Source organism: Cetorhinus maximus, chromosome 6 (assembly GCF_964194155.1).
Source record: "Cetorhinus maximus chromosome 6, sCetMax3.hap1.1, whole genome shotgun sequence".
NCBI classification, from domain to species: Eukaryota; Metazoa; Chordata; class Chondrichthyes; order Lamniformes; family Cetorhinidae; genus Cetorhinus; species Cetorhinus maximus.
This window is the reverse complement of record NC_135884.1, coordinates 90,856,074-90,870,608: the sequence shown is the minus strand read 5'-3', so window position 1 is coordinate 90,870,608 and position 14,535 is coordinate 90,856,074. Positions and strand designations below refer to the sequence as shown.

General features: G+C 45.3%; 1 protein-coding gene across 1 annotated transcript in view; it reads left to right on the top strand.

The window, feature by feature from the left end:
* LOC144681901 (uncharacterized) overlaps positions 1 to 14,535 on the top strand; it is a 304,508-nt gene that overhangs the window by 224,966 nt on the left and 65,007 nt on the right. Inside the window, exons 32-33 of the mRNA XM_078544030.1 lie at positions 10,102 to 10,197; positions 14,165 to 14,322. Of these exons, the coding sequence (XP_078400156.1) occupies positions 10,102 to 10,197; positions 14,165 to 14,322 (254 nt within the window). The remainder of the gene's footprint in view (positions 1 to 10,101; positions 10,198 to 14,164; positions 14,323 to 14,535) is intronic.

Genomic DNA, 14,535 nt, shown 5'->3' with positions numbered 1-14,535 from the left:
ACAATAGTGCACACTTGTGTTATGAGCCATAAGTATACCAAAACATCATATAATTTACACACCATTGCTCTGCAGTGTTATTTTTAGAAACACATATAATACAGCAGTATTAGACACACTGCAGCACACAACATCACCTGTAACAATCAGACAGTATTTGTTTCCTTGAACGAGGCTGAACTTAAAAGGAAAACAAAATGGAGACTTCACAGTAACTCTTTTATTGATCCTTGCCTCTCACATCAAGTTGCTTTGCAATTATATGAAGGTATCTAATCCTATTACTGGATTGCTGTCACATTAGACAAATGCTCATGAAATGCGTGCCAGCCCCATGATGGGTTGCGTCACCATTTCAGATCAAAGAACATGCAGCAGGTTGACCACTTGGAATATTGACTGATGTGGAAGTAGGATTTGTGGTCACAATACAAAAGAAATGGCCCAAATGATTACTGCCACCACCATGTGCTTCATATGCATATTAGATTGTTCCCCAATAGTATATTTATTTACACAGGTATTTCATATGCCCTATATATGCTTTATATAAAAATATAATGTGTCTGATGTTTTGAGCACAGTGCAGCTGAGACACCACAGATGCTGCATTTACCTGCATCCCACACAGCTGAACTCACACTATAATTTTACTGAAGCATTTGCAAGGATGGCCCCCTGAGAATTCAGAAAAATCAGGGTGGGGGTGAGAATGGTAATTCTTGAGCAGCAGCTCCTAAAGGGCTACTGTTCACTCTTAAAAATCTCCTGCTATAGTGCAGGTGGTGAAATGGCTGTAAGGGGACAAGCAGCTCTGTTTAGTTAAGCAGATTCAGAGGTGCTGTCCCAGGAGGTCCTACAGAGTTGGGTGGTGCTTTTGGGGGCAGAGAGCCACTGTCCAGTGAAGGCCAGATTGTGATGTGTGTAGATAAAAATGACTGAAACAGTGAATACAGTTTCAGCTGTTCACAAAGCAGGTCAGAAAGAGTGGGGGCAATTTTATTCTAATCTGCCCCCTCATCAGGAAACTGAAGGAACTGGGTGCAACACTGGTTGCAAACACCACTCAGTTTTACTTTTTACTGAAGTCATTGGAGAGTAATATTGGCTGGGATTTGGTTGGGCCGATGGGAAGCTCCTGTCAGTTCTGTGGGGAAGGTCTAATGGAATCAAGTGCCCTTCAGGCATTTAAGTGACCACCGCCAGGCCTTCCCAACGATTGAGGTCCCCAACAATGGAAGGCTGGCATGCTGAGAGCTGCCAGTCATACACAGACCAGTAGCTTCTCATGCCACCAACGTCAGTGGGAGCAATGGTTGCTTGCAGCAATGCACCCAGCGGTTGCCCAGGATCATCATGGGACCCCAGACCAAAGGTAATGAAGGTGGGATGGGGGTCATGGGAGAGGGACAGAGGCAAATGAAGCGAATGGCTTTCAGAGTGCCTGACCATGTGGGAGCCATCCAGGAGGCCGCTGGCAAAACAGACAGCCTTCTGGGATTCGGGAAAGCCATGTGGCCTCCATTTAATCCCTGAGCCACTACTAAATTCTGGTGGGCTCAGGGAAAATGGGTGTCATTTGGCTCATTAATGAGCCTAATTGACATCCTGCCAGCAGCAGGTGAGAATCCCATGTCAGCCCCTTCCACCGTCTGACTTAATCAGGGCAGGTTTTACTGCTGCTGGGAGACTGGAGCAGGACCTCTCCCATAATCAAATGGACCAAGCCACCATGTTTCCCGCCAAAATGGGCTGCTTTAAATCCAGCCCATTGTGAGGGATATAAAATCAGTGTTCACTTGATCCTGTGGGTTTCCTGCTTGGTATTTAGTTAAAATGACCCTTCTTGATCTCAGGATGTGTTTGCGAGCACAGTTGCCTTCTGTACAATCCCTAGCAACATCCCGTGGATCACCCCTGTACCATGGATGAAAGGAGGTGAGTTTCAGGCCAAAGCAAACGGTTTCTATTCCTGTATTTCCTGACATTCTGTTGTATGGTAGCCACAGGAATTATTACAGCAAATTGCACAGCTCTGCATCTGCCTCTCTGCTGATCCAGAACCTCACCTCAAATGGTGGTGGCATTTTGATTGATACATGAAATCAGATCATTTTTGCTCTTGACCATTCTGGCATGCCTTTGTTCACAGAACCATATAGCAGAGATGGAGGCCATTCAGCCCATAATTTAAGAGCTGTCACATTAATTCCACTCTTCCGTTCTTTACCCATAGCCCTGTAGATGTTTTCCTTTCAATTGGAAATCCAATTCCCTTTTGAAAATTACTGTTGAATTTGCTTTCACCACCCCTTTCAAACAGTGCACATCAGATCAAACAACTTACTGCATTAAACAAAATCCTTTTTTCCACCCTGATTCTTTTGCCAATTACCTTAAATCTGTGTCCTCTGGTTACCAACCCTCCTGCCACTGGAAATCAAAATTCTTCATAATTTTGAACACCTCAATTAAATCTTCCCTTAGAAGGGTGAGAGGTGGAGAAAAGAAAGAACAATGGGCACGAATCCAAGTGTCAGCAGTAGCAAATAAATTAAAAGACAAGGAGGCTTAAAAGGGTTTACTGATATCTTTACCGCCATCCTATTGAGATCAAAGTTCAGGCCAGTAGCAAAGCCCTGTCTTCTCTCCATTTCTTATAACACCATTGTCCAATTTTGCAATTGATGGTAAAGGAAAGGCCCTTGTTGTCCACCTCACTGACAGTTGCCCACAGAGTTTTCTCGGGCTTTAGAGTATAGACTTGCTCTAATCTGGAGTCTGACCCAGTACGGTGCCCTCTACAGGGCATATGTGGCACTAGTGAGAAAGGCAGGAAGCAGCTAGACTCTTTAACCAATCAGATTGAAAAATCCTCATTGAGACTTGCAGGGCTGAATTTTTACTTTGGGGGTGGGAAACAGGAGCCTGGACTGTTTCCAGTGCCCAGACCTGCCCCCGGGGGGTGAAAACAGTCAATGACCTGGGATTTTCACGGTGGCGACTCCTTAATGACATGGAGACTGGTTCCCTGTCCAGTTAAAGACGCCAACTTGAGAGGAGCAGCAGACTGCAGTTAAAGGTAAGTACTGAAAGGATCCTTCAACATGAGCCACCCTCTCACCAACTTTTTTAAAAATATAAATAAAAATCAGAAAAGGCTGCCAGTCTACTACTGTCAGGACCCATAGATCTGCCTGGAGTGCTGGAACCCTGACCTGCCATTGTGTTCACACCTCCAGGCAGTTGAACTCTTCCCCCCGCCCACTGTGTTGAGAAACTATAGGCCTTAACACAGTTCTTAATGACCCTAATTGGCTACCTGTCTCCTGGGAGTGGGCAGCCCTACTGGTCCCATTCCCGCCTTCCCTAAAATGGCCGGATCTATTTCTATCCTCAGCAGAGCCCAGAAACCCTGCCCACAGAGTTTACCAGAAAGTATAAAAGACAGGAATGTAAATTAGATTTGAATGTTGTAGAGAAAGGGAAATACAGATGGCATTAAAGGAGAGAGATAAAAGAGTAAACAGGTAATGCAAAGTAAAATGTTTTCTTTTAAATCTCCAATGCTACTTAACTTATGAAGGAATGCGACTCCTTCTGATTGTAAAATTTTTTTTTCAGGGCCTAAGAGGTTGTTTGTCAGTATTTATCACTTATCACACCATCATAAAATCACCTTGTTTGTCAGTATTTATCACTTATCACACCATCATAAAATCACCTTGTTTGTCAGTATTTATCACTTATCACACCATCATAAAATCACCTACTCCTGAATACAGCAGCCCTAATTTTTCTGACGTTCTTGGTGGGGAACTATTGGGCACGTACCCCAAGTGCACACCATTACAGTACCAACTATCAGCAAGGACTATGGAGGACAGCCTGTGGAGGAGCAGGGTAACACTGACAGCAGCTTCAAGATTTCTTCATATAATTTTGCGTGTATTTAGTCCAGATGTTTGTGTCAGATTATGACTTATGACAGCGAGTACTGACAGCTTCATCTGACACAAGTTCTCCTCCAAGCCACTCACCATCTTGGAAATATGTCATCATTCCTTCACTATCGCTGGGTCAAAATCCTGGAACTCCCTCCCTAACAGCATTGTAGTGTACCTACACCACATGGACTGCAGCAGTTCAAGAAGGTAGCTCACCACCACCTTCTCAAGGGTAATTAGGGATGGGCAATAAATGCTGGCCCAGCCAGCGAAACCCAAATCTCTTGAATGAATAAAAAAAAATCCATGTTTATGTGTTATTCCACATGCTAGCAGGAAGCACCCACAGGCAGAATGGGTTTAACTAAAGTTATAATCCTTGACTCCTGATGAAGAGAGGACCTTGGAAGTTCTGGGTTTGAAGGCAACAGAAAGACTGGGGGAGGACGAAGAAGCTGGCCTCCAAACTCATAACAAGTACAATTTTTTGCTCTTTAACTCATTTCTCAACCGCTCACTCATTCTTTCACATACGCAGATACTTAGCAACACTGTAATGCATGACACAAAATGAGAGATCATGCATTTCATCATTTCACAGAACTGTGCCCACTAGCAATGCACAGCAGGAAATTCTGCCCCCCTGCCATGAAATTTTTGTCCAGTAAGCCTGTCATTCTCTCTCCGTTGATTTTAGCAGAAGAAATATCACAAACTTGGGGTGTGCAAAATCTCAATATGAGCATCTGGCGGTGCAGTTTATGCTGCTTGCACTGAGACACAAAATATTTCCTTATATGCCCCTCCATCTAAAAATTAAGTTCAAGGCCTGACTTGACATTAGCTTCTGTTTCTTCTTCCACTCCTTAACAGCAGTGGATTGAAACACAAGTCTGCAGGTCTCATTCTCAGGGCCTCAGGTAAATGTGGGGCTTCCAGTAAAACTCAGCATAATGCAGAAATATTGCATTGTTCCTCTTGGGACCATTTTATTTATTATTACACTGCGACATGATTAGCTTTATTATTAATGCAGCTTAAGATGGAAATGAGAAGAATTTTTTTCTCTCAGAGGTTCATGAATCTTTGGAATGCTCTTCCCCATAGACAAGTGGAGGCAGGGTCATTGAATATTTTTAAGGCAGAGGTAAAAAGATTCTTGACTAACAAGGGAGTCAAAGGATATAGGGGGTAGGTGGAAATGTGGAGTTGAGGTTACAATCAGACCAGCCATGATCTTTTTGAATTGCGGAGCAAGCTTGAGAGGCCGAATGGCCTACTCCTTCTCCTAATTTGTATGTTCATATGTTTGTATGTTAAATATTTTACAGGCCTATGTCATCAAGCATTTTACTTCACATCTACATTTTAATGGATAGGGTAGGGGCAAGATGTGGAGGGCCCCCAAAAACACTCCTCAAGGTGTCCAGCCAGAGTAAATTGTTGAGCCCGATGACCCATCGAGCATCTCAATCATCCAGTATCACTCTCTCCTACATTGGCACTGACTGGAGAAGATCTTCTGTTTGTGTTGGAGGAGGGAAGAGGGTTGGGGAGATGTTACATGAGGGAGCACAATGAAGCACAGAGCATAAGGGAAGGGGAACAAGTGCAGGTTCAACAGCAGAAATCACAACTTGTGGGCTGGAGAGCCAGCTCAATGACTCCTTCAACAGCTGAACCCTGGGATTTTACCCTTTTTGGTAGCTCATTGCCGGTGGTTCATGGACATATTTGAGAATAAGCCAAGCAGTCTGGACAGTTTGAAGGCATCAATAAAAGTCAATAACTTCCAGTTATGCCTTTGTTACCTGCAAACTTTACTATTCCAACGGCCAAAGACAATGGGCACAGGGAATGCTGTCATTTGCAAGTTCCTCTCCAAGTCACACACCATTCTGACTTTGAAATATTATCGATGGTCCTTCATTGTTGTTGGGTCAAAATCCTGGTGCTCCCTCCCTAGCATCACTGTGGAAGTACGTTCACTACATGGACTGCAGCAGTTCAAGAAGGCAGCTCACCTTCTCAAGGGCAACTAGCGATGAACAATAAATACAGGCCTTGACAGCAATGCTCAGATGCCAAGAATGAATTTTAAAAACTCCTTGCCAGCTTTCCAAGCTTTAAACTTGAGGTCAACCAAAACTTCACCAACTGTGTCCTATAGGCACCAAATTCCATTCAGGATCAATTATGTGCTCACAGTTGTGCTTTCAGCTGCCAAGGCCTAAGATCTAGAATTCCCTCCCTAAACTTCTCTGCCTCTCTTTCCTACTTTAAGGTGATCCTTAAAACCTACCTCTTTTGGTCATCTGCCCTAATATTTCCTTATATGATTTCATAGCAAAGTTGTTTAAAGTTGTGAAATACCTTGGAACATTTTACTATGATAAAGACACTATATAAATGTAAGTTATTATTGTTCTTGTTTGACCAAGCTTCCAACGACCATGGAGAACATGATCATTCCTGCTTTCTCAGCAGCAATGGAAGCCCCGCCTCACAACTCCCCAACCAAGGTTCCAAACTCAGGCCTCATTTTCATCACAAATAATTTTACTGAGACTCAAGGCCTTGGGCTCCAACGTACAGTTGTCTGGATTCACCATGTTTGAGGAGTGTATAATGCAGGGCTTCAGTAATCTCATGTCTGCTCGCATGCCTTTCTCTTGTCATGCTGAGGATGTGGTAGGGGAATGGCAGGAGTTGGTGTGATTGAGAGTGCTATCTCTTGGATCAATACCACTTCTATCCTAGATAATTGCCAGGCTCAATTGGCTCTGCAGGTGCTGGGTCACCTATTGGCCTATGCAGTTACTGCAACAAAATCCATGGCACCTGCCATTACAATTGCACAAGGAAATGGAGTACCTGGAGGTATTGCAGTTATCCATCTTATTTTCTGCTCTAAATTGAGAGCTATTAATAAAAGCACAGCATGCACTTTCAAAGCGGTAAATTGCACAAGGCCTGAAATTTCACAAACCTACCATGGTTCTCTAGCCATAATTTTAGGGGTAGGCTCAGGAACCCATGAAAAACATTATAAACAGGTAAGAGACATTGATCTCTGAGAGGTTTGAAGCTGTGCTCAATTTTCCTGCCTGAATTGTAGCCACCCAGAGGCTGGGCCTCCACTTAGAGGTAAAACGTGTGGAGTTGTTTTTCAGGAATAGATGAAAATCTACCCTCGTTAGACCTTTGAGGTTCATCCAATTCACCAATGCAATTATAAGAAGTTGTGGAGTAAAGATGTTAATATGCAGTGCGGATCTCATTGCAGTCCTAACCCTTCAGCCTCAAATTGGAGAGAAAATTGTGAAATTACACAGCAGGCTAATCAGCAACTTAAAAAGAAAGGATAGGTTGAAATGTAAGGTGTAAGACCTTTTGAAACATTTAGGTGCTGTGTTTTCAGCATTGTTAAGTGTTTGTACCTTTTATTTAGAACCAGAGGAAAGTTATGGCGCAGAATAAGGCCCATCATGTCTGCACCGGCCAAAATAGAGAAAAAAAGAAACTAGCTGCTCATTTAAATCTCATTTTCCAGCACCAGGCCCATAGCCTTGCAGGTTACTGCACTTCAGGTGTAGATCCAGATACTTCTAAATGAATTGAGTGTTTCAGCCTCAACCACCAATTTAGGTAGTGAATTATGGATGCCCACTACCCTCTGGGTGAAAAAGTTTTTCGTCATGTCCCCTCTAATCCTTCTACCAATCACCTTCAATCTATGCACCCTGGTAATTGACCCCTCAGCTAGGGGAAATGGGTTTTTCCCGTCAACCCTATCTAGGCCCCTCATAATTTTGTACGCATCAATTAGGTCACTCCTCAGCCTCCTCTGTTCTAAGGAAATCAACCCTAGCCTATCCAATCTTTCTTCATAGCTGCAGTTTTTAAGCCCCCGTAACATTCTTGTAAATCTCCTCTGTACTCTCTCCAGAGCAATTATGTCCTTCCTGTAATGTGGCACCCAGAACTGTACACAAATTTCCAGTTGTGGCCTAACTAACATTTTATATAGTTCCATTATTATATCGCTGCTTTTGTATTCAATGCCTCAGGCAATAAAGGAAAATATTCCATATGCTTTCTTTCCCACCTTATCCACCTGTCCGGCCACATTCAGGGACCTGTGGACATACACTCCAAAGTCTCTCACTTCCTCAAACCCTCTCAATATCCTCCTGTTTATTGAGTATTCCCTTGCTTTGTCTGCCCTCCCCAAATGCATTACCTCACACTTTTCCAGATCGAATTCCATTTGCTTCACCACCCACTCAACCAAACCATTGATATAATTCTGGAGACAACAGCTATCCCTTTTAACTATCAACCACATGGCCATTTTTCGTGTCATCTGCAAATTTCCAAATCATTCCTCCCACATTTAAGTCCAAATCATTGATATATACAACAAACAGCAAGGGCTCCAACACTGAGCCCTGTGGCTTCCATTCGCAAAAACATCCATTGACCATTACACTTTGTTCCCTGTTGCTGAGCCAATTTTGGATTCAACTTGCCACCTTCCCCTGTATTCCATGGGATCTCACTTTTCTGACCAATCTGTTATGTGGGACCTTGTCAAATGCCTTACTAAAATCTATGGAGACAACATCCACTGTACTACTCTCATCAATCCTCCTTGTTACTTCCTCAAAAACTTCTATTAATTTAGTAAAACATGATCTTCCCCTAACAAAACCACGCTGACTATCCCTGACCAATCTGTGCCTTTCTAAGGGACAGTTTATCCTGTATGCCCATCCTGCCTATTTGAATAAGTATCTCGTACTGGTCAATATGAAGATAGTTACCAGGAAGATACTTAAGTTGAACGGTCAGCTACTGCGAACAAACCAGTAACTTGGTCCAATCTGATTTCCAGTATGAGGTACAGAAACTCTCACTGATTGTTAATCTCTTCCACATCCCTGGTGTGAAAATGCAATAGCTTAACTCGATATCATGGTTTTTGTGCATATCTACACACTCTTTTCTCCCTTGCAAAATGGTGGAATGTTGGGAGGCTTTTACAGGCTGATTAACAACCTGCTTTGAGCTACTTGAACATTCCTTCCTTAGCCAACAAATCCTGGAGTAGGACTTGAGCAAGGGCCTTCTAGCTCAGAAGCAGAAACACTACCAACTGAATTATAGAGCCATACGGACTCAAGTCGTTAACTCTGTTTCTCTCTCCTCAGATGCTGCCAGACCTGCTGAGTTTTTCCAGCATTTTCTGTTTTGTTTCAGATTTCCAGCATCTGCAGTATTTTGCTTTTAACCGGCTGAATCACTCAGACTCCTGGGGCAGAGGTTTACTCTTGTTAGGCAGGTGCGCACCCGACCTGAATGAGAGTAAAGTAGTGCACGATGACGTTGGGCGAGTGTCCCGATGTCATCGCGCACTCTCACGATATTTCGCTTGGCAGGAGGTGGCAGTGCGCCCACCGACAATTAAGAGGCCTATTAAGGCCTTTAAATCAATTCATTAAATCTGATTTTTTGCTGCCCGCCCAACCAATCGGTTGGCGGGTGGGCGAAAAGGCCAAGCAGCCTTTGGATTCTTCATGAAACTTCATCCACAAGCAGAATGAGGTTTCTAACAGGAGTTAAAAACAAAATTAAATTGTTGAAATCTCATTTATAACATGTCCCTGCTCATGGGAAAGAGTCACATGAGGGGAAATATCTTTAACATTTTTAAAGCCTTTATTTATGTTTTTTAAAAAATCTTCAGCTCCCCGAGACAACTCTGTGTCTTCAGGGAGCTTTCAGTGCGCACAACCTCACACATGTGCAAATGTCCATGCTCGCCCTCCTCCCGCCCCCACCCCAGCAGCGCTCAGCGTTGCAGCGCACGATTCACACTGGTTGGCCATTAATTGGCCAGCCAGTGTGAAATCGCAGTCGGGGCCCGATCACGGGAAGTGGTCTGTTTCGCGACCACTCCCGGGCCCGCCTACCGCACTCACCCGACGAGGTTAAAAATCTTGTCCCTGATATCATGGTGATATAAAGGATGTCAACTTTGGTCCTTGCCATGACTTATCCTGCTGGCTACTGGCAGAGTCACAAGTCCCTCTGTGATAGCTTTTAATTGACTTTGAACAATGACCTGCGATTTCATTTTCTTTATTGATAGAGATAAGTCCTCCCATGAAGAAAGTGTAGATGACCCATCCCAGGAGTTACCTGTACAAGCTTGGCATAGTCAGACCAGCCTCCAGGTTGTTGAAAGGTCAGTAAGGCAAGATATAACAAAAACAAAAATACCTGGAAAAACTCAGCAGGTCTGACAGCATCTGCGGAGAGGAATACAGTTAATGTTTCGAGTCGGAATGACTCTTCATCAGGACTAAGAAATATAGAAATGAGGTGGAATATAAGCTGGTTGAAGGGGGGTGGGACAGGTAGAGCTGGGTAGAGGGCCAGTGATAGGTGGAGATTGCCAAAAGATGTCATAGACAAAAGGACAAAGGGGTGTTGACGGTGGTGATATTAGCTGAGGAATGTGCTATCACCACCGTCAACACCCCTTTGTCCTTTTGTCTATGACATCTTTTGGCAATCTCCACCTATCACTGGCCCTCTACCCAGCTCTACCTGTCCCACCCCCCTTCAACCAGCTTATATTCCACCTCATTTCTATATTTCTTAGTTCTGATGAAGAGTCATTCGGACTCGAAACGTTAACTGTATTCCTCTCCGCAGATGCTGTCAGACCTGCTGAGTTTTTCCAGGTATTTTTGTTTTTGTTTTGGATTTCCAGCATCCGCAGAATTTTGCTTTTATCATAGTGTTTAATTGACTGCCACTTTTCTTCAAGGAATGCCTACCTTGAAGAAGTATTGCTCTTCTCTCTGACAGGATTTCCGCCTGTCTCTTTTGCCCTGTTCACCTACATTGCTTTCCATTTCTCTCCTGGTGTTTGACAAGGTGTTTACTAAAACTCACTTTCACAGCCATATTTCCTTCCTCAGCGACATTAGCACATTCCTCAACTAATATCACCACCGTCAACACCCCTTTGTCCTTTTGTGTATGACATCTTTGGCAATCTCTTCTTTGCCTCCACCTATCACTGGCCCTCTACCCAGCTCTACCTGTCTCCACCCCCCCACCCCCCCCCCCCCCCCCCACCACCGACTTTAACCAGCTTATATTCCACCTCATTTCTATATTTCTTAGTTCTGATGAAGAGTCATTCGGACTCGAAATGTTAACTGTACTCCTCTCCGCAGATGCTGTCAGACCTGCTGAGTTTTTCCAGATATTTTTGTTTTTGTTTCGGATTTCCAGCATCCGCAGTATTTTGCTTTTATCTTAAGACAAGATATACATTGGTTCTTGGCTGGGAGGTGAATATGGTAGTTTAGATTGTTAATTTTTATTAAGTTAATCCCGCTGCTGCAGGTGCTGCTTATTTTTGATACAGTCCCTTCCCTTCATTGTTTCAGAAAAATGTCAAATGTTGCTGACTGCAAACAACATCAAAAGGGCAAGTTTAGTATTACAGCGGGCGGAATGGTGAGACATGTACACTCAACTGCTTATGGGTCGTTGTTCCCATCTGAGCATCTGGGCTTGGCCCCTGATGTGAGGATTGCAGTTTATAATAAACATTAAGTGGGAGGTGTAATTGGAGGGAGGAATGGATATGGAGAAGAAGGAAGTGAAAGAGAGAGAGAGGGCAGTGATGGAAATTTGAGTGCCACAGAAGAGCAGGAAGAGCATGAGTCACAGGCGAATATCCTGATTTAATTTATTCTATTTAATTAATTAATTTGGTGATGCCGTGCCTCTGCCCAACTGCATTTATTCAGGGTGTATGTATTTATTATATCAATTCTCAGTTGGAACTCGACCCAAGAAACTGGATCTACCACGAAAGCAGGATTCCAGGCTGCATATATTTATTTACTTCCTTAATCTCCAGCTGTCCTACTGCTCAATTATATGAATAGAAGCTGTAAAGGAGCAGAAGCAAAGGCTGGAAGCAGCAGTGGAAGAACTGGGGGCATTAGGTGTCATCAGGCTGAGTGGGGTTGGGATGGCCCAGGTCAGACAGCCGCAAATGTTCCCCAGAGCAGAGTCCAGATGTAAAGCAGCAGGGTAGTGAGCAGAATATGCCAGCAGGGTTGTGTGGTAAGCAGGATGTGCCAGCAGGATTCAGTGGTGAGCAGAATATGCCAGCAGGGTTGGGCGGTGAGCAGAATATACCAGCAGGGTTTGGTGGTGAGCAGGATGTGCCAGCAGGGTTGAGTGGTGAACAGGATGTGCCAGCAGGGTTGAGTGGTGAACAGGATGTGCCAGCAGGGTTGAGTGGTGAGCAGGATGTGCCAGCAGCGTTGAGTGGTAAGCAGCATGTGCCAGCAGGGTTGAGTGGAAAGCAGCATGTGCCAGCAGGGTTGAGTGGTGAACAGGATGTGCCAGCAGGGTTGGGTGGTGAGCAGGATGTGCCAACAGGGTTGAGTGGTAAGCAGCATGTGCCAGCAGGGTTGAGTGGTGAACAGGATGTGCCAGCAGGGTTGAGTGGTGAGCAGGATGTGCCAGCAGGATTGAGTGGTGAACAGGATGTGCCAGCAGGGTTGGGTGGTGAACAGGATGTGCCAGCAGGGTTGGGTGGCGAACAGCATGTGCCAACAGGCTTGGGTGGTGAACAACATGTGCCAGCAGTGTTGAGTGGTAAGCAGCATGTGCCAGCAGGATTGAGTGGTGAACAGGATGTGCCAGCAGCGTTGGGTGGTGAGCAGGATGTGCCAGCAGGGTTGAGTGGTGAACAGGATGTGCCAGCAGGGTTGAGTGGTGAACAGGATGTGCCAGCAGGGTTGAGTGGTGAGCAGGATGTGCCAGCAGCGTTGAGTGGTAAGCAGCATGTGCCAGCAGGGTTGAGTGGAAAGCAGCATGTGCCAGCAGGGTTGAGTGGTGAACAGGATGTGCCAGCAGGGTTGGGTGGTGAGCAGGATGTGCCAACAGGGTTGAGTGGTAAGCAGCATGTGCCAGCAGGGTTGAGTGGTGAACAGGATGTGCCAGCAGGGTTGAGTGGTGAGCAGGATGTGCCAGCAGGATTGAGTGGTGAACAGGATGTGCCAGCAGGGTTGGGTGGTGAACAGGATGTGCCAGCAGGGTTGGGTGGCGAACAGCATGTGCCAACAGGCTTGGGTGGTGAACAACATGTGCCAGCAGTGTTGAGTGGTAAGCAGCATGTGCCAGCAGGATTGAGTGGTGAACAGGATGTGCCAGCAGCGTTGGGTGGTGAGCAGGATGTGCCAACAGGGTTGAGTGGTAAGCAGCATGTGCCAGCAGGGTTGGGTGGTGAACAGGATGTGCCAGCAGGGTTGGGTGGTGAATAGGATGTGCCAGCAGGGTTGGGTGGTGAACAGGATGTGCCAGCAGGGTTGAGTGGTGAGCAGGATGTGCCAGCAGGGTTGAGTGGTGAACAGCATGTGCCAGCAGGGTTGAGTGGTGAACAGGATGTGCCAGCAGGGTTGAGTGGTAAGCAGCATGTGCCAGCAGGGTTGAGTGGTGAACAGGATGTGCCAGCAGGGTTGGGTGGTGAACAGGATGTGCCAGCAGGGTTGGGTGGCGAACAGGATGTGCCAGCAGGGTTGGGTGGCGAACAGCATGTGCCAGCAGGGTTGGGTGGTGAACAGCATGTGCCAGCAGGGTTGGGTGTTGAACAGCATGTGCCAGCAGGGTTGGGTGGTGAACAGCATGTGCCAGCAGGGTTGAGTGGTGAACAGGATGTGACAGCAGGGTTGGATGGTGAACAGGATGTGCCAGCAGGGTTGAGTGGTGAGCAGGATGTGCCAGCAGGGTTGGGTGGTGAACAACATGTGCCAGCAGGGTAGGCTGGTGAGCTGGACATGACAGCAAGGCCAGGTAGTGAGGGCATACCACCAGGGATTGGGTAGTGCACAGGTTGAACCAGGAGAGCTGGGTAATGAGCAGGGTATGCCTGTGTTTACAAAGGTGTATATATATAGGTATTAGTGATGGACAAGATGCACAAGGATGCTTGAATTGCAATAATATTATTCTGGAATAGGTTGGATTTAGTACGGTGTGCACAACAGCATAGCCCTTCGGCTAAATTTTAATATTGATGTTTTCGACATTAGTGTCTTCAGGCTACATTTTTAACACTGGCGTCCAATACACCTTGTATTAAAACTCGAAGTGCCTGAATTCAGATTTGTGTTCAGTTCCAGTGATAAACAGGGTTCAACAACAAGTATTACCAGTGCTATCGTTAATGAGCGTCTCCAAGAGCTGGTGAGAAGCTTTAAGGCACGAACAGAACTGGTGAAGGAAAAGCTCATTGACCCTGATGCATCTGAAGATGAAGAGAGTCCATCTGCATGTAAGTAAAGGGATTAGAGAATTGGGGTCAAGACATGGTGATTGGAAAGAGGCTGGTAGACAGTATATGCATTGGACAACAATGTGAAATCATAGACTGGTGTAACTGGATGGTTTGTTTGAACTACTGACCAAGTTTCAGGGAAGATTTCACAGGACATCATACAGGGGCACTAGGTTGCATTGAATGTAGAGGAACTCAGGAAAATACAAA